This window comes from Adiantum capillus-veneris, chromosome 15, assembly GCF_014529385.1.
Source record: "Adiantum capillus-veneris isolate H3 chromosome 15, ASM1452938v2, whole genome shotgun sequence".
In the NCBI taxonomy this organism is placed as follows: domain Eukaryota; kingdom Viridiplantae; phylum Streptophyta; class Polypodiopsida; order Polypodiales; family Pteridaceae; genus Adiantum; species Adiantum capillus-veneris.
Window position 1 is genome coordinate 123,575,251 of NC_140945.1, and position 19,656 is coordinate 123,594,906.

At 44.2% G+C, this 19,656-nt stretch overlaps 1 protein-coding gene across 4 annotated transcripts in view; it reads left to right on the plus strand.

The window, feature by feature from the left end:
• Window positions 1–19,029, plus strand: part of LOC147441429 (uncharacterized) — a 49,761-nt gene extending 30,732 nt beyond the window's left edge. For all 4 annotated transcript variants that reach the window (XM_086483073.1, XM_086483074.1, XM_086483075.1 and 1 more), the window contains 4 exons: window positions 1,344–1,536; window positions 17,470–17,592; window positions 18,373–18,543; window positions 18,630–19,029. In XM_086483073.1, coding sequence (XP_086339199.1) covers window positions 1,344–1,536; window positions 17,470–17,592; window positions 18,373–18,543; window positions 18,630–18,710 — 568 coding nt within the window. In that variant the 3' untranslated portion in view covers window positions 18,711–19,029. The remainder of the gene's footprint in view (window positions 1–1,343; window positions 1,537–17,469; window positions 17,593–18,372; window positions 18,544–18,629) is intronic.
• The last annotated feature ends 627 nt before the right edge of the window (window positions 19,030–19,656 follow it).

The following is a 19,656-nucleotide window of genomic DNA, read 5'->3' on the forward strand; positions in this document are numbered from 1 at the left end:
GCCCAAAAGCATGAGTTCTAAAAGCACAAACTCCCAAAAGCATCCGGTCTCAAAGGCTCACATGAAAAGCTGCCCAAAACAGCAACTGCAAATCATGGAAATCCATCTAGCTTGCCACGTCATCAATCAGCGCAATTTACGGAAATCGGACCCAGATGTCAAGCTTTTGATATTTTAGGTTTTAGGCCCCTCAGCCGGTGCTCCATAAGTTGGTAGGGGTTAGAAATTAAAATTCTAACCCCTTAGGCCCCTTGGCCCATCTTCTGAATTCAATTTCTCTTGTCCTCTTGGCCAAATCTTTCTCTTTCCAGTTGGGCACGCCACGTCATCACTTTGCGTCAGATTGGATCCTGTGTAGAAGAAGAATTGACTGGATCTCTGTAATAGGCTTGGCATTGACAAGGCGGTAAGTCCACAACAACACACTAACAGAACTGAGAAAACTTTAGCTCTTGAACTCTTCCACTTCTTGATGCTTTGGCCTCATTGTGTCGGGCTCCTCTGTTTGGGTATTGGTTAGACACGTCATCACTTTGTGACAGTCTGGACACACGGGCCAGAAAACACTTGGATAAGTCATGGCCAGGATGAGAAACTACCTCACACATAGCTGTGTACAGCCACAAAATAACCACCCCTATACCTGTTTGTGGCAGGTAGTGAAGCATACCTGCAATACCGTAAAGGAAGTGAATGACTTATCGGGCGGTACAGCTAAAATTTTAAAATGGGATTTGAAACACCTACAACAGCAGCCGAAAGTTTCTGTACTGATAGTGAGGAACAAGGACTTGGTAGAGGAATCTGTAAAATGATAGTTCTTTGCAGGTGAACTTCTACTAAACATAGGAAACAACAGAAGAGTAGTAAGACTGCAAAATGAAACCCTTTAGAGACAAAGGGCTGCTTGTTTTGGATTTTTAGCCCTTGACCAAACAAACTACTTCTGATCACTCTCTCTTCGAAAGCATCATTCAAAGCGAAAACTCAATCAACTTCCCACATCATTCACACATAAAGGTTGTTGGGCGTCATCTAAGCACAGTTTATTACAATGCTAGGTGAGCAAAATCGCTTGCTAAATTAACTCTTGTATGCACCACCTTAAATCATGTGCTCTTCTTAATTTTATCTGGGCTTTTTGGTCAGTCTTGATATTAGCTTTTACAAGTATTGAGTTAGATAACATTTAAACGTAGCTCTCTGAAGAGCCTCTATTTTGATCTAAAAGGTGGGGGTGTCTGAGTAGTTTTCTAATGTTGAGAACTGCAAAAGGAGAATGCTGGAGGCAATATATATTCCGTCTTTATCTGTATTAATTTCTGGTTTTTTTATAAACACAGGTCGTTTCTCCCCGCTCTAGTCATGGGATTTAGCACATCTTCAGGTGCTGCCACCATGCCTGTGACAATGCAGTGTGGTGAAGATTATGGATGTGAGAAAAGCATTGTGCAGTTTGTTGTGCCACTTGGAACAAACATAAATCGAGACGGAACCGCTTTATACGAGGCTGTAGCCGTAATATTTATTTGTCAGGTGAACAGCCTATCCTTTAAGAGTTATGGTTGGAAGACCATTCATGGAAATTTAAACATATGCATAATTTTAGTAAGTGTTTTATCTATGCAGATAGTTTGCAAGTAAGTGTGTGCACGTGTGTGTGCGTGCGTGCGTATGTGTGTGTAAGCGGACATAGTGGTTCTTCAAGAACATAACCGGCATCAATTTGCTGGGCCAGACTTCTTACTTTGCAGGCTATTGGATAGCCTATGCAAGATCGGCTGGCTATTCTAAAGTGCTTATGCTTGTTCGACATGAGCTCTTCCCGACTTTGGTCTTCAATGACCGGGCTGGGAGATGGATGGTCATCCGATGTATTGTTAATAGGGAAGTCTTCGAATTTGGCGGATTATATGCATACACATCTTCTACTAATCAGCTGCGGTTGTGGAGTGCCGTCTCCTCATATTGTTGGCGCTCTAATGCATTTCTCTGTGGGGATTTTAATAATGCACCAAACCTTGCGGATAATTCTAGTGGGCACTCTGACATGCTTCATATGGAACGACAATCTTGGGATCAATTTATGCTTGCATGCGATGGGTTGGATTTGTGGCCCCTTTTGCATGCGATGATCCAGGATTCACTTTTCAACATAATGCTCGATGTATGTAATGCGCTCGACTGGATCGCTGGTATCTTTTTCACATGTAGTAGTACGATGACTTTTTATGTAAGATGAGGATTGATTATGCTATGTGTCTCTTGGATCATTTTCCCGCAAGCTTGGAACTCCATTTTGGCTCCTTTTTTATCGATGGCTCCCTACCCAGGAAGAGACTTTTGCATGTCAATAATGGTGATCTCAAACATGAGCTTTTTCACACTATGATTGTGGATATCATCCCGCCTTTGACCTCTTAGAGGCATGTTCATATGGACACGGCTTGGTTTTGTTTTGTTATGCGTGTTCAATGTGTTATCCAAGATTATGGCAAGTATTATTTGTACAATTAAGGGAACAGGTTAAACAGGCAAAGGATACTTGTAGCGGATTAATGCACTTGGCCAACAATTTTACTCTTACTGAGACTCAAATGTCCGCGTTGCTCTCTGCTTGCACTATGTTACGGCATAACGATGAGAGGAATTGCGAAATGGAAAACTCGAGCTCGTCAACAGGCTTTTGCAGATAAAGGATGTGCTTCTAAACACCGGCATCACTCTAGGCAGTCTCAAGCTATACAGAGAGTTAACCTATCTTCAGGGGAGTGGACCTCCTCCATACGGGAGCTAGCACAAGCCTTGCACTCTCATTACAGCAAGATCTTTGAGGCTCCTTCTTCTCCCACGCAAGAAGCTCGCCAAGCGTGTCACTTGTTTCTATCACGTGTTACTCCATTCTTTCAATGCATGTTACTCCATGTCACATGTTTCTTATTGAGTCAGAATTGTATGCCAGCTTGCTTGATGTGGGCCGGTGGAAAGCTCCCGGTTGGGATGGTCTTTCTGTGGAATTTTTCTGGTCTTTTTGGGACTATTTAAAGCTGCCACTGTTGATCATGATGAATACGGCCTAGGAGCAGCAGGAATTGCCTTCCTCTTGGAAAGAAGGTTTGCTCAAGTTGATACCAAGCATGCATTATGTGTTCCTGATGCGTCACAACGTGGTTGACGGGTGCATCGGAAAGGGAATATCTACAGTCAGGAGGAAATTCCGAACTGTGTTAGAATTGTGCACAAGGAAAAGCAAGCACTTGAATGAAGATGGGTTCAAAGGAAACTTTGAAGAAATACAAATGCTTTCTGAGAAAGCTGGTTGCTTTTTGGGAAAGCAGATGCTTTCCCGCGAGGAAGTCTATGTTTGCATTGCAACTGTGCATGTGACTGCATCCAGGGACGCCTGTAAAGTATTGTTTTCAACTTATAAGGTTTTATTGAGTTTTTGGGCAGATTCAGACTATTTTTAAAAAATACGTTGGCCGATCACTTAATAAGTGGGCAGTCACCTAGAAAATAAAGCAGCAAAAACCAGCCAACGATTTCTCTCTCTTTTTCTGGCAGAAGAGGCAAAAAAAAAGAACAAAAAAAATGTTGCGATCTTTACGCGAGCAGCCAGCGCTCAACTATTCTTGCCATGGCAAGGGAGCTATAAAAGCATCACGCCCTCTCTCAGAGGAGGAGTTGCCAGCGTCAGCAAGAGGAGACTCTGCTGCAAGAAGACGCAAGAGATCGCGAGAATATGAAGCACGGAGGTCGCTTTTCCCACACAAAGAGCGAGAGGTATCAATTGTGGATTCGCCATACGAAATGTTGTTCCGTGTTTGTGTGTGTTTGCAGGTGTACTTCCTCTTCAAAAGGCATGAGTCTTTGCAGGAGAAGCGCTCTAAGGAACTAGATCCAGATCAGCCCAAGGGTTTCGTACCCGAGTTTGGGAAGTAGAGCCACGAATCAGAGAGAGGTAGTCTCTCGAGTTGTGATCCGGAAGTGGGGATTCCCAAGTAAGGACTCCGTGTCCGGGAAAGTAGAGTTGTTTTGCAAGAAGAGGACTCTGGGAACAGAGTTGGAAAAAAGAGTTGCACGGATGCCACGCCTTGAGTGTGGAAGGTGAGATACAGAGGCAAGAACCTTGGTTCTCGAGGATTTAGAATAAGGAACGGAAGTTCCTTGGAATAGGATTTTGCCCTAGGAATAAGAAGCCAACGCTTCCGGGAAACATCAAGTCTTATTTTAGAACGAACGTGGTAATACGTTCGGTTCAAGTGCTTGTATAGACTTTTCCTCAGTAATAAAGATACTATTACCGGGGGGCCCGGGGGGGGGGTGTGTGTGGACCAACCCATCTTCTGGTCCCACTACTGTGCGGATCTTCTCACTCTCTATATATCCTCTAGCTTCAGTATTAAGTGATAAATTGTATTTATCCGAGTATATTTTATATTGCTATGCACTCCCATTTGTGACAGTGACATCAGAGCATGATCTGCTCTCTTTCTCTGTAAAGGAGGACGACTCTGGGAAGATACGGGAAGAAGCCATGATAAGCCAAGAGAGAAGTAAGCAGGCGGAACCCTAAGGCCTGCAGGAAAAGCTTACAGAGTTGGAAAAAATTTTCTCTCTGCAAGAAGTCGACACAAGACTTGGGATTCTCTAAGAAGGCAACAAGGGCATGATGCTCAAGAACCTAGAGAATCCAAGGAGCGGAATGCTCAAGGTCCTTAAGAATCTAGAAAATATCCATGAACATCAATGCAGAACCATAGCCAAGAAATCCCGTCATTCCCAGAAGGATATGACAAAGGTCTCTAGACCTAGGAACACTCCAATTAAGTTTGATACTTTTGACGAAGGGAAGATATCCCGAAAGCTATTGCTTTTATTCAACAGTTTGAAGTTGCCTTTGCAAACGGCAATTTTTGAAAAGCGTGGAAGGTAAGACATGTGACCAAACACCTCAAGGGGCATTGCAACTTTGCAAGTACTTGGTGGTATACCAAAGCTATGCAAGGGACTTACAACAAGACTTGGATTCAATTCAAGGCTGAAATTTTCAACAAATTTTTTTTTTTTCCCCTCTATGCTTTGAGGAAGGCATCCAAGAAGATTGGGATCGGTTTGCCCAATAGAAACACGAGTGAGTCAAAGCAAGTAGTGGTTCACTCTTGCCGAGGTATCTCCACTCTTGATCCTCTCTGAGGAAGGAGAGATGAAGAAATTCAACAAAGGACTTTTACCTGAATTTTGTAGACGCATTTGCAAGATAATTTTTAGCAGACGAGGGAGTTAGCGATAAAAGCTGAAAGTATACACCTTAGTGTACATAGAATCTAATCCCCAAAGTGGGACGATAATTATTAAACATAGAAACAACGAATTTTTGTTACCTCTCCCCGACGGATATGTGGTTATCCGAAGAACGTTTGGAGTAAGGGCATTCAAATTGACTCCTGAGATGAACAGAAGACCCTCGAACTTTAAGTGAGAGAGGAGGTCTTTGATCAAAGTTAAATCTTTGAGGAACTCATAAATTGCGTATTGCTTTTATCATAGTTACAGGGGACGGGGGGGACGGGCCCTAGGGCCGGGGAATGGCTGGGAACGCCGAGGGACGGACGGAAAACGGGCCGGACGAGCGGGTCGCAGGGGGGACGGACCGGGGACGGCCGGGTCCGGGTCCGGACCGGGGTCGGACGGACCGGACGGGGACGGCAGGGGTCGGCCGGGGTTGGATTCAAAAAAATGGCCATTTTTGACCGTTTGCAACGGCTCTGTGCAGCCCCAACTGCCATATTTTTTAAGCCTTGGCCCTTGGGAGGCTATAAAAGGCTCCCTTGGGCCTCTTAATACTCATAGTCTCAATGCTCAATGCTCATTCCATTTCCCTCAAGCTCAAGGCTCAAGCTCATTCCATTTCCCTCAAGCTCAAGGCTCAAGTTTGAACTTTGAAGCTCTCCTCTCCCTCTTCTACCCACTTTGAAGCACTCCTTTACTCTCTCTCCACACAAGCTCTCCTCTAACCCTTCTAACTTCTAAGCTCTACTCTCTCGAGTCTCTCCACCATCATGTCATCTCAAGCCAACTCCACTTCTCAAGCCGCTTCTTCTCGAAGGAGGCCCGCCGTGCAAACGTGGTCGTGGTGGGATGAAGTCGACTTTAGCTCGCGTGGCAAAGGTGGCGGTGCAAGACCATGGACGTGCAAGCTATGTCCATACAAGAGATCGGGTGGTTCAAACAAAGTGCGAGCCCATCTTCTTCATGAACCTGGTCACGAGGTGAAGTTTTGCCCTCATGTAGCTCCCGAGAAGAGGTTGGATCTTCTTGAGAAACTCACGGTGTATGAGGTTGCGGAAGCGGCCAAGAGGGGCCGTTTTGTTGCCGTTGATCCCTCCGCCACGGCGACACCGCGAGAGCAAAGGGAAGCCAACCTTGACGACATCTCTCGAACCTTCAAGAGCCATGGATCTACACCGTCCTCTTCCCTTCCGCATCGCTTTTTGACTCTTGAGCCCTTGTGGCATGCACTTCTCATTTTGTATCCATCGATCATCGATGTTTTATTAGCACATTTCAGCCTATATGACTCGTGTTCTTTGGTCTATTTAGTGTAAATTTATGGTCAAAGTGATGCTCTATGTGTGGCATGTGTGTAGGTCAAAAAATGCCAAAAAAACTCTCTTCTTTTTTTTGCCGTTCCGACCCCCGTCCCCGTTTCTTGACTTTTGCCGTCCCGACCCTGTTCCCGACCCCGTTCTCGACCCCGACCCGCCGTCCCATGTAACTATGGCTTTTATGCACGAGATATGCATGTGTCTACCCAGGACAAATTACTCTCGAGTATTTATGAGAGTAGGATCAAGTTGGAACATTGTTCTATGAGATGAACTGGTTTGCTAACCATCCAGAAGGTCAATAATTGATCTGGTATCCGGTAGTTACCTCCTATTGTGGGTAGGATGGTAGAAAGGAAATTCCGAAATTTAAAGCAGAGTAAAGCTTTCGCTAAGCTTGAAGCCTTAACCAATTAATGGAAGCTATGGTAGTGCTTTTCGCACAAGTGAATGAACACTCTCTTTACGAGGGAAGGAACAAGCGACAGCTACGGCCTGGCTCAAGCAATCCAAGGATTGAAATCCTAGTTTATTTGATGAGCGGATTTTTCTCTAAGATCGAGCCAAGGGATCGTCAGGTTGAGGGTTTCGCTTTAAGGATCTTATGAAGGGAAGGTAATTTCCGAGGTTCATTGAAACTCTAACACAACTTAAGAATTATGTACTCCTTTGGGTACATGGATAACACGAAGATGCAGATCTATGCCAAGGAACTGGACGAGAGTTTGTTATACTCTCTTGAGCGCTTTTTGCACGCAAGGATATTACAACACAAGAATCTCTTTGTCAAATGTGTTCAGTTGCTTTGAATTTCTCTATTGAGAAATAGTCGATGATCATCAAGTACGCTACTACAGTAGCAAGTTATGGCTGTAGCATACGCGTCTCCATAAGCATGTCAAGTACCATTAGCATACTGCTAGTATGAACATGAGCTATTTTGTTTGTGCATGTAATGATCGGCCGACTATTCCAAGAAGAAAAGAAAGACCTTAACCACAAATGGAAGAACATCCTTGAGATCCAAAGTGTGTTGCCTCGATTGTGAACCAAGTTTGAACATACGTTCAGAAAATACTATGGCTAGAATCTTATCTGCCGAAGATTTGGCAAGGCGTCATTGATGCTTGCAAGGTGAAATGTTTTTGATGGACTCCGCAAGGAAGAGACGCTAATGGCCATCAGGAAAACACTGTTGGTGGTAATAACTCGCAAGAGGGAAAGATTGGAAGGAAGTGCCGCCGTGTACAAGGAATCTGCAGATTGGAACCGTCCGCCTACGTTGAGTGACGGCCCGGAAAAAGAACCTTCTTTAATGTGATCGTAGACTCTGTTTGTGAAAGAAAGACATCGAGATTAATGCTCTACGATTTGGGCATTCCCTATGTGGGAGGACACAAGAGGTTTAATACCCTTTGGACTAACAACGCAGGATTACGCATAAGGACAAATACCTAGATTGATTTCTAGGAGGATTATTCTTCTCGAGGTTAAGAAGGTGAAAGTGAGTTAACAGATTCTCGGATGAGAAAACTTCCAATCTGTTGGAAAGACGCAAATGACGAGTTCTTACATGGCTCGTAAGCTTGATGATTGGTGAAGGATATCCTCGAGATACTAGAGGAACGACATAAATCGGTAAGGTAAGTATTTAATTATTGAATTTTTGTTGAATTTAATTTTTAAGTTCTCTTTTGAGAAAGGACTAGCTCAACTCACCATTGAGCAAGATCTGGAATTTTTCTGGTTTCTCTTCTGTAGTTCAGTCGGACCACTACAGTTGAGGAAACTGTTTATAAGTGAGAGGGATGTTGCTAAATTGGCTTTATCTAACAGAAAAATAATATTAAATGAATTTTTGGATTTATAAGTGAGAGGGTTTTCTCGCTTAGAACACCAGGAAATGAATTATTGGAATTTTAAGTGAGAGGATTTTTCTCACTGGACATCCGAGTACAGATATTTCTAGTGCGTCATTCAAAGTGATGACATAAGCACTGTGAAAGGGAATATCTATAAGGCCACCAGAAACGGGTACTTCTGATGCGTCACATCGGATGGGTGACAGGGAGCATTGGGGAAGAAGTATTCGACCATCCGGGAACGGACTGTAAGGTGCAGCGGAAGTGAATGTTGAACTTTGCTCAAGATGAGTGCTTCGAACTGTGCTCAAGGTTCCTTTTACTTACGGAAGGGAGAGCCTTCTGTTCTTTTAGTGAGAGAGTGCAAATGATCACAAACAAAGTGGATAAACAATGTGAATGAAGGTACTGAGACTGAGAGATAGAATAGGACACCAGAATATTGTCAAACCCTCCTCCGAAGGCCCCACTCTCTATGGCGAGAGCGGTCTACTATTGATTGCACAAATCTCTACAATGCTTGGACTTGCCGACAATGTCGACGACGATGGGACAAACTGAAATCTGAAAACGTTGAGGACTAGAATCTGCAAATCTTTATCTGCTGAATTCTGACTCCATGTTGGTGACGACGGCGATGACGACGATGCAACGATGACGCGCTGAAAATGCAGATACTGAAATCTGCGTTTTCTGGGCTGAATCTGCAAACTTCGGTGGATCTGACCGTGCAGCGAGATCTGCTGCGGGAAGGTGAGATTTGCAAGGTTCGGGACTTCTACTGCGGTGTCTTGGTGCTAAAAACTGAAAACGCTGATGCTAATCTGGGTTCTATCGCCGAGGAACTGCAAAACGCTGGGCTGCTGTGCTGCTCCAAAAACGCTAGGGCTGAATTGGGGTCTGTTGCAAAAACGCTAGGCTTCTGTTGTGTTCTGCTGTCGCCAGGCTGCTGCAAATGCAAAATCTGGGCTGATCTGCAAACTGAAGAAAACGCTGGCTTTTCTTGGCTGAAAACGGTAAGTCTCTTGCCCGGGGGGTCCTTGCTGAGACGGTGCACTGTCGAATACGCGGTTCCTGTTGCTTCTTCTGCCAGATTATGCTAGTGCTGGGTTTTCTTATATACTTGTTCTGCCAGATTATGCTAGTGCTGGGTTTTCTTATATACTTGGCTATCAAAAATGCCCTACCTAGTTCCCAACAAAAGTCACTTAAAAATAATAAGTGAAAAATGGCTAAAATAGGAAAAGGTTTTCTGTACTGTAAAATGCTCTTGATGGGTTCTGATTGAAATCTGATGGTCATGTTGTGTGCAACTAGAGGATATGCATCTATTCTAAGTGTCTGGACATGCACATTCTGCGAACAGACTCACAAAGGTGCCAGAACACTTCCTAGGCTAGACTGACTGAACCCTTGTCATGAAGTAGCTTGTCCACGTACACATAGGGTTAGATGTGCACGTGACATCCCCTCCTTTTCAAAGTGAGGTACTGGTACCGAACTGTATGGCGTCAAGGGAGATCGCCAATAGCGTTTGGATGAATCCTGGAAAGGACTCGTCGCCGGCCCACTCTGATGTGTGGGTCGTGTGATACTTGAACTTCATAAGGGTCTACCACGCTTGCTTCTTTGGGCCGCGCCAAAAGCTACACAAAGTCATCTATGGCTCCTTCCATGCTTCAACTTTGTCTATGGTCATGCGTGTACCTTCTTCAAGAATCTTCGAGGATGAAAATTCCTGAAACCACGTAGATGAACATAGAGACGGAGTGCCAAACCGGTCATCAAACACATGCAAACAATGGGGTCGAATCTTGACTTTCTAATCTAAATCAATCAACTGTGGCAAAACACAATGGAAATGCCGATGCTTGATGCTCAATCCTTGTTGTGCTTTTTTCGGATACTCTGTCATGTCAAGGAAGAGACATGGAATGTGAATTCCTTGGGTGTAAACATTTCACCTTTTCATGAGTAATCAGCATACATCCGTACTCATTCATGAGTGAATCGTGTTCATCATACAATATGTCATGCCTATGAAAAGGGATCACATAAGGACGATGACTAAAATATAGGAAAGCATCACGAATGAAACACTCTAACAATGCGTACTGACTAATCATTCTCACACATAGTACTTCCTGTGGGGGTTCTTGGGACCTCGACTCGAGAGCCAAGATCGGTTCTTCGTGATTGATCAAAACTGCAATGAGGTTAGTTTCGCTAGAAAAAGTATCAATTAAACCGTCATCCTTGTGAACAATCACATCTTTATCATGCAATTCATCATGCTTGTCATTATCATCCAATCATGTGTGTCTTGCTTGGGAGAAGACGAGACTGAGAGAGTCTCCTTCTCTTGATTCTTGTCAATTTGCACTTGCACACTAGAAAAGAGTCGGAACAATGCGGCTTTCCTTTCGTTGTGCTCAAGCTCCATTTCGGTTCTCCTTTCTTTGGTCTCCAAGCATGCTTGCTCGTGCTCACGCTCTATGGCTGCCCTTCTTTCTTCGCGTTCACGTGCTATGGCTTCCATTCTTTCTTGGTACTTACGATCAATTGCTGCCTTTCTTTCTGCTATTCTTTCTTCGCGTTCTAACTTCCTCTCCATCATCATCTTGTCGAAAGCCTCCATAGGAGTTACGGCAATCCTTAGCGTAGATGGGGAAGGGGGAGGGTCAGAAAAACCTCCTGGTGGGGAAAATTCTTCTTTGCCACTGCCATGTTCATCACCTCCAAGTGAAGTATCCATTCCGCTTCGGGTAATGACCATACACTGAAGTCTTGGGTTCTTAAGTTCACGAGGAACTTGAGTTCTTGTGGGTCTTGGTTCTTGAGGGTCTTGAGTCTTGAGGTTCTTGAGGGTCTTGAGGTTCTTCTTCATCTTGCAATCTGTGTTAGAGAAGGATCTTCTCTTTACCCGAGCTCTTCTCTTTCCCGTGTGCGCACCCCTTGGCGGCCTTGCACTCACATCAAGGTTGCTTTTTCCCACCTCACATCGATTGGCCGGCCGCTAAGTGCACGGTCCGCTCTCAATGAGTGAAAAGAAAAACAAGCGGTTGGACAATCCCTTCTTTCTTGGGTTTCCTGTCACTCTTCAAAAACACGATTAGGAATCGACACGCCCAAGAGGACTTGGGTTACGTGCGACCGCAACAAGCAAAAAAAATTCTTGCGGTTCTTTCCTTGAGTGATACAGAACACTGCCAAAGCTCTGATACCAATTTAAGGTGCAGCGGAAGTGAATGCTGAACTTTGCTCAAGATGAGTGCTCCGAACTGTGCTCAAGGTTCCTTTTACTTATGGGAGGGAGAGCCTTCCGTTCTTTTAGTGAGAGTGTGCAAATGATCACAAACAAATTGGATAAACACTGTGAATGAAGGTGCCGAGACTGAGAGATAGAGAGAGAAGAATACGACACCAGAATTTTGTCAAATCCTCCTCTGAAGGCCCCACTCTCTATGGCGAGAGAGATCTTCTATTGATTGCACAAATCTCTACAATGCTTGGACTTGCCGACGATGTAGACGACGATGAGACAGGCTGAAATCCGAAAATGCTAAGGCCTGAAATTTGCAAATCGTTTTCTGCTGAATTCTGACTCTATGTCGGTGAGGACGGCGATGATGAGGATGCAACGACGACGCCCTGAAAACGCAGATGCTGAAATCTGCATTTTCCGGGCTGAATCTACAAACTTCGGTGTATCTGACCGTGCGGCGAGGATCTGTTGCGGGAAGGTGAGATCTGCGAGATTCGGGACTTCTACTGCGGTGTCTTGATGCTGAAAACTGAAAACGCTGATGCTAATCTGGGTTCTATCGCCGAGGAACTGCAAAACGCTGGGCTGATGTGCTGCTCCAAAAACGCTAGGGCTGAATTGGGGTTTGTTGCAAAAACGCTAGGCTTCTGCTGTGTTCCGGTGTCGCCAGGCTGCTGCAAATGCAAAACATTGGGCTGATTTGCAAACTCAAGAAAACGCTTGTTCTTGGCTGAAAACGCTATGTCTCCTGCCCGGGGGGGGGGTTCTTGTTGAGAAGGTGCATTGTCGAACACGCGGTTCTTGCAGCCTCTTCTGCCAGAGTATGCTAGCACTGGGTTTTCTTATATACTTGGCTATCAAAATTGCCCTACCTAGTTCCCAACAAAAGTCACTTAAAAATAATAAGTGAAAAATGGCTAAAATAGGGAGATTAGGTTTTTAGCGCTGTAAAATGCTCCTGATGGGTTCTGACTGAAATTTGATGGTCATGCTGTGTGCAACCAAAGGATATGCGTCTATTCTAAGTGTTTGGACATGCACGGTCTGCGAACAGACTCACAAAGGTGCCATAACATTTCCTAGGCTAGACTGACTGAACCTTTGTCATGAAGTAGCTTGCCACGTACACATAGGGTTAGATGTGCACGTGACACGGACATCTCTAATGCGTCATAGGATGGATGACATAGAGCATCGCGAAGGAGATTGTACCGTAAGTTCGGTAGGAAAGGACTAGGTGATGGGTATTCCTGATGCGTCACAAGGTGGGTGACGGGTGCATCGGAAAGGGAATATCTATAGTCGGGAGGAAATTCCGAACTGTGTTAGAATTATGCACAAGGAAAAGCAAGCACTTGAATGAAGATGGGTTGGCAATATGCCTCTCATTAGGAAAAATATGAACCGCAAAAGGGCCCTTTAGCTTAAGGGGTGATTAAGCATGGACCAATAGGAAGAGGGTGGTGGCCATAGCTATACCCTCTTTTGCTTTTAGTTAACTACAATTTTGCAGGATGTTTTGGACATGGACCTGTGGGCGAGCTAGAAGGGGGGAGAGCGCACGGTGTTTGGGCCTCAGGCAGCCCTAGCACACTACATTGGCAAACTACCAATGTAGGATGTGTGCATCATACATAAGGATTTCTTTCCGAACGGCCATTTTGTTTTGTGGATGCTTAAGGCCGCAAGTAAACTCCTATGCTTAGCCACCATTCCTCAAACAACCCATGTAATTATTCTGGTGAAAATATCACTTGCAATTGCCACTTTTGGCATTGGCTTTCGCGGCAAGGTCATGACACGCATAGCTCTTTGTCAAGCCCTGGGGGTTGACAGTGCCCAAGCTATAGCTGCTTCTGTACTTACATCCATTCTACCCAACGCTATAGAACGTTGTAGAGAGATCGCAAAGTGCCTCCTATCAAAAGATAGTTAAGCTGGATGTACAAGCTTTTAAATGAAAATTATCTCTCTTGTCCATGATCTTTTGCAAAATTCAATTTTTTGATTTGATCATGCTCAGTGACAAGGCAAAGTGTGAAAATTCTACCCATTTGTAATATGTATTAACTATTTGAATGTTGATTTTGTACATTGAAAATAATTTGTCCAAAAAATAGCATATAAATTGTTTTTCTGTACTAGTTGTGCCCTGTATTTGACATATTATGCAATTTTGTATGTGTCCACAAGGCAGCGAGAATGTGTCCTGCAAGCTTGCTGTCTTGCCAAATCTCGCTGCCTTGTGGACACAACTAATTTGACTAGTTTTGCAATATTTTGGCATATAGAGAGCAAAACTTTTACCTAGTGGACAATTTCAAGCCAACCAAAAAATTTATTTAGCTTTAGTTGCCATCATCTAAGCAATGCCTACCAACTGGAGAACCTTTTGTACAGTTGATTATCATCCCACCTTCAATCATTTAACAAAATAAATGTAGATAAATATAGACATTAAAAGTGGACATTAAGTTTACATAGAGCGACAAAAAGAGACGTATTGTATTTGTCGCAAAGTGAAAATACATTGAGTTCACAAGAAAACTTGCATCCAGTACAAGGGTTCCAAAGTAAATTGATTTCAATACAACAACTAGTTACAAAAAGAGGTTTTGACGTCAGAGGGTATCAATTATACCTTAGGTGACGTGCAAGTTGCATGTCCTTAGCCATGATTGTTACACGCTTGGCATGGACAGCACATAAGAACGTGTCCTCAAAGAGACTGACTAAATAAGCTTGTGCAGCCTCTTGAATTGATTCGAGGGCAATTGCAGACATCCGAAGCTTTGTGCTACAGCTTTGTAGCACTTCCTTACATGTCCTACGAATGGTGCTTTCCTAATAAGCACGTCCGCTGTCTTATGGTAATGCTGAATTTCAGCAAACGCTCGACAAAACCGTCGTGCTCTTTGAGGTTGGCGTTGTGGGGACCTCTGAGCTCCTTGTGGCTTTGCTCTCTGCGGCTTCCTGTAGAATTTTGACTTTCGACGGCGTTTGGGAGGTGGCTGGGGAGCATCTTCATCCGGATCATAATCCTCGTCATCACTGCTACGCTCATTATTGTTGGGTTGATCAGAAGGCATGGCACCCATTCCTCTGGGCAGTGACTTGCCGGCCACAATGTGGCGACCTGGGCCAGATGGTATCGCGGCCATGTGGCCTGGCGACGTCTTTCCGCCCACCCTATGATTCACTGGGATGTCCTCCCCTTCCCACAACGGACGCTCATCGGATGTGTCCGTCTCTGTGCGTTCCGAGTCAGCTAGCTCTTTTGGTTGCCGGTTTGCACGCATCTTTTGCTTTTTGCGCGCCTCAATGGTCTTCGGATTCTTCTTTGCAGTCTGTTTGGTCCTTGCCATCTAGAAAGTGCGTTTGGGGGGCTTCTCAGAGCTTGTGGTGTTCGGTGAGGGAAGGAGTGTTATGTGTTTGTGAAAGGGGGGGGGGGGGCTACCTCTTTATATAGGGTGGCCATATAAGGGTGGGTTCACATGGTGGAAAAGAGCCGCTAAAAGCACGAGAAAATAACCTTTTGAATTTTAAAACCGTCCGATGGTCAAACTAATCAGTTAGCCTTCGATGTTTTGAAGGCCTATGTGCATGATCAACAGTCTCATTGGGAGATAATCCTTTGATGTTTTGAAGGCCTATGTGCATGATCAATAGTCTCATTGGGAGCATTATCTCTCGTTAGTACAAGCAATTTCGAACGATTCCTACTCCAGTGCCATTAGTAGAACTCCGTATGAGGTAGCATTTGGCCGTTGATTCGAGTCTTTGTTGTCTAGATAGGTCAGTCAATTGTGTGATGCCAATGCTGAGAGCCAGACCTTGAATTTCCGGCTTCTAGCCTCCCCCCTTAACAGTAGCTTACATCACTATAGGTAGCTGGTATGCATTTTCCAATGTACCCTCCACCTCCTGGTTTTGGGACTTATCCGGCACCTTACCTTACACGGGGCCTCTTCTTTAGACCATGAGTAGCATGGAGGTATTATTTCATCGTCTATACCCATTGCGTTCTAGGGTTTGTAGCAGTTTTGTTTGATAGCTTCACTCATTGGGATTCGGGATTGTAAGTGGTCTTGTGGCGGGTAACCTGTAGCAGGGCTACAATGTCACTTGCATTGGATAGGCAGTCACAATTGTTCTCCTGGGTTCACACTTGACAGACACTCTCGACTAGTGGACAGGACCGTGCCGGTGGTCTAGTGGACCAGAGGTGCTTGGCGGGACACCGAGGAGTGGTAGTCGAGTCGACACTGTGGCCAGCCTACCACCACCACTACAATCCACAGATATGTGCAGCTCTCATTTCAGAAATATTTGCTAGATTTATGGAGATGTATAGCCATTGTATATAGGATCAATTTGGCATGTGTTTCGTACCAGTCTTTTGTCCAGAGTCTAGTCTTTGCACGCAAAACACTCCCTGCACAGTCTGAGGCTCGACACTTCTTTGTATCCTGTGAGCACCTGATCTGGAGCAGTGTGTGCTGCCAGTCAGAGTCTGTAGCTGATACCTTGAGAGTACTTACCTTGGGCTTGGAGTCTATCTGCCTTATTGTTTTGAGGACGTTTCTGTTCTATGTTCCATTTCAGTTGTCTAGTTTGTGCCATGGAGTGAGGTTTCTTGCATAGTGAGCTCCCACAGTAGAGATTATTTTCCGTTACATAAAGGAGCTTTGAGGAAAAGGAAAACTGAAGATTGCGCACAACGTACAACAAAAATTACAGAGAGGCTTGAGTTTGAATAGCCATAGCCTGCACAAGGAAAGAGAGAGAGCATTGGGTCGAGAGAGGCATTGAGCTTTGAAGAGAAAGACGACGTCTCAGCAACGTCATAGATACGCCTCCCTCACTGCTATGTCATTGCTGTCAGCATTGGGCAGCATTTTTGTCCTCCAACAAGCTGAGCTAGCCAGCATCTGTAGCTGCCGCCTTGATCGCCTTACAGCAGCGAGGCTGACCTAGCCAATGTCTGCTGCTGCCTTCGTCACCTTACAGCAGAGTCTCCCAGAGTCCCCCTAGTTGCCGACACATTACTCTTAATGCCCAACACTTTGGCTGCCACCTGCATGTGCTGCTAGCACAAAGATGTACTGGTTGGCACTCGCTGTCCATGGACCACTGCAGCCTACAGGGGTTGACATCTACAGTGTCCTGAACCACAGCTCTGTGCCTCTCAAGATTGCACGGCTGCTGTCAAAGCCGACATGGCATGATGCTCTGTTGGTTCTGGCGGGTCGAAGACTGCTATTTCAGCAACCACTACCTGCCGCCAAAGAGTGCTGCCCAGCTCTGCCAAATTGCAGATGAAATTACCCCCATCATGCAGACCTATGGACCGACCTTTAGCCACCAGATTTGCAGCTCTGTGAAGAGATGGGGGAAAGGACACCCGATGCAGCCTTTGTGCCATGAGAAGGATGACCAAGGGGCATGTCTGCCACCACCATACAAGGCATTAAGTCATTTTTTTCTGTCAAAAGTCAAGGGAGGGGATACCAGTGAGGGGTACATACATATATGTATATATATACACACACATATATACATACATGTATAAATATAAGGTAAAACGGTGTTTTAAATGTGTCTTACTCTGCTCAGAATTATGTGTATGTATAAGAATGGGCAAGGTAAGCACAATTCATCATTTGCATGCATAGAGGCATATTGCATTTTAAGGAGGTATCCGTGTTAATGCCACTTGGTCTTTTTTTTGTAGGCTCATGGAGTGAGCCTCTCAATTGGAAGCGTAATTGTGATTGCAATTAGTGCAACTTTGGCAGCAATAGGAACTGCTTCAATTCCAAATGCTGCTCTGGTTTCCTTTGTGACAGTGCTTCAGGTAATTTTTCTGCTTGTCTTTAGCAATCTTTTCGTTAGGAAGGGTTCAAATGTTTGTTTCTTATTTGTCGAGCTTGTGCTCTAGCATGGTTACTTGTTGCACATACCATATACACACCGGTCAACCTTTCAAAAATACCTATAGCATGTGCGTTCAAGAGTTAATATAAAACCCCTCTACACACACACTTTACGATGAACTAAAAGACCCCCGTTTCTTTCATGAACCTAGAGGTATAAATAAAACCCCTCTGCACACACTTTAACATGAATTAAAAGACTTCTTTACTTTCATAAACTTGTAACTTTTTTGAAAACTATCATTTTTAAACCCCTCTCATACATGTAATTCTGTAACTCTTTGAAATATAAAACACCCCTCTAGGTGAACTTGTGTTCTACACTTACATACTTTGAGGGGTACACCCATGCCACTTGCTAGGTACTGGAGCCCACATCATTGATGTACACACAACTTTGCACATGTAGTTCAGAAGATCTTTCCTTGCATGCTTCCTATCTGAATGCAGAGCTTTCATGCACATTTATGTGTGCACATAAATCGGTGTATGTGGTCCTGAAAAATGTTTTTTGTGCATGTTTCCTATCTGACTGCACATATTCCATGCAAATGTGGTTGTATGGTACGTATCCTGCTAGACTACTTTCGATCACATAATATGCGGTGCATTTTTTGTGTGTGGGCACATGAATACATCAAAATTGTCCAGCTCAATTTTTGGACTTTTATAGTTTAAGCTCGTTTTTGTGATCGATGCAGGCGGTGTCCTTACCTCAATACATAAGTGACATATCAATTCTTTTTGCGGTTGATTGGATACTTGGCATGGTTCGCACATCAGTAAACATATGGGGCGATGCTTGTGCATGTGTGATAGTAGACAAATGGGAGAAGAGCCGGTCAAAAACAACGAGTAGCCTTCCAAAATATGTAAGATGAGTCCTACATAATTTACCTTCATAGAAGGAATGCTGAGAATGTGTTTAATTTGTTGTTTTGGCATGCTATATGGTCAGGCTGAAGATAAGTCATCTCCTAGCCATGAAGATGGAGTACATGCAGGCTCAGAGCTCACAGTGAGGTCCACAAATTATTAGGACCATAAAAATTCATTATACACATCACTTTACCGATATCATGAAAGGGGACGGGGTCTTTCCATTGTAAAGAATGCATTTTTAAGTGGGGTACTCTTATCCATTCCTCATCTGTAAAGGGAAATAAAGAAGACCCAGCTTGGAGACCAGTGGCATTCCCCATTGTCACCTCTGGTCCTCATCTTCCCAAATTATCTAATATTGTAATAAGTGGATCGCTTAAATCTCAAAAAATTCTTTTTTGTATTGGCATGCACATTCATCATCTGTAAAGGTAATAAGAAGTCCCAGCTTGAAGACCAGTGGCATTCCCCACTCTCACCTCTGGTCCTCATCTTCCCAAATTATCTAATATTGTGATAAGTGGATTGCTTAAATCTTTTTTGTATCGGCATGCACACTCTGCAATGGTCTTGTCTCTTGGAAGGCAACTTTTTGAGAAAGCTATTTGATATAGAAATTAAGCCTAGTATTGTGCTTCAAAGGGAAAGAGCAAAGGGGAGCAAAGGGGAGGAAAATATACTATGTAGGATAGGATAATTGATGCAAGACTTGTGATAAGTGGATAATTCAGCCAATGGAAAATTTGAGGATGCAAAAATTTTTAGATGAATGAAAATCATGAGATTTGATTGGCCTGATTGCTTCTATATTTAGTTCTTCTTTAGCTGGAAGCCTAACCATGTCAGAAAGCAATTCTGAGAGATCCTCGTGTTTTGCCCCGATTGTCATGGTCGAGGGTCATTGAGACTCCCGACATCATAAGGTGAAGCAAGATGCTAAGAAAACAATCACTGATGCTTGAACAAGAGGGTCGCCATGACTAGCAGAGAGAGCTCGATATGAATGTTCATGTGACATCCCAACCTTTGGTCCTTGACCATGAGCTTGTTAGAATTTAAGACAGCCGGTTGAGAGGAGGGTGAAAAGGGAAAATTTTACTTGG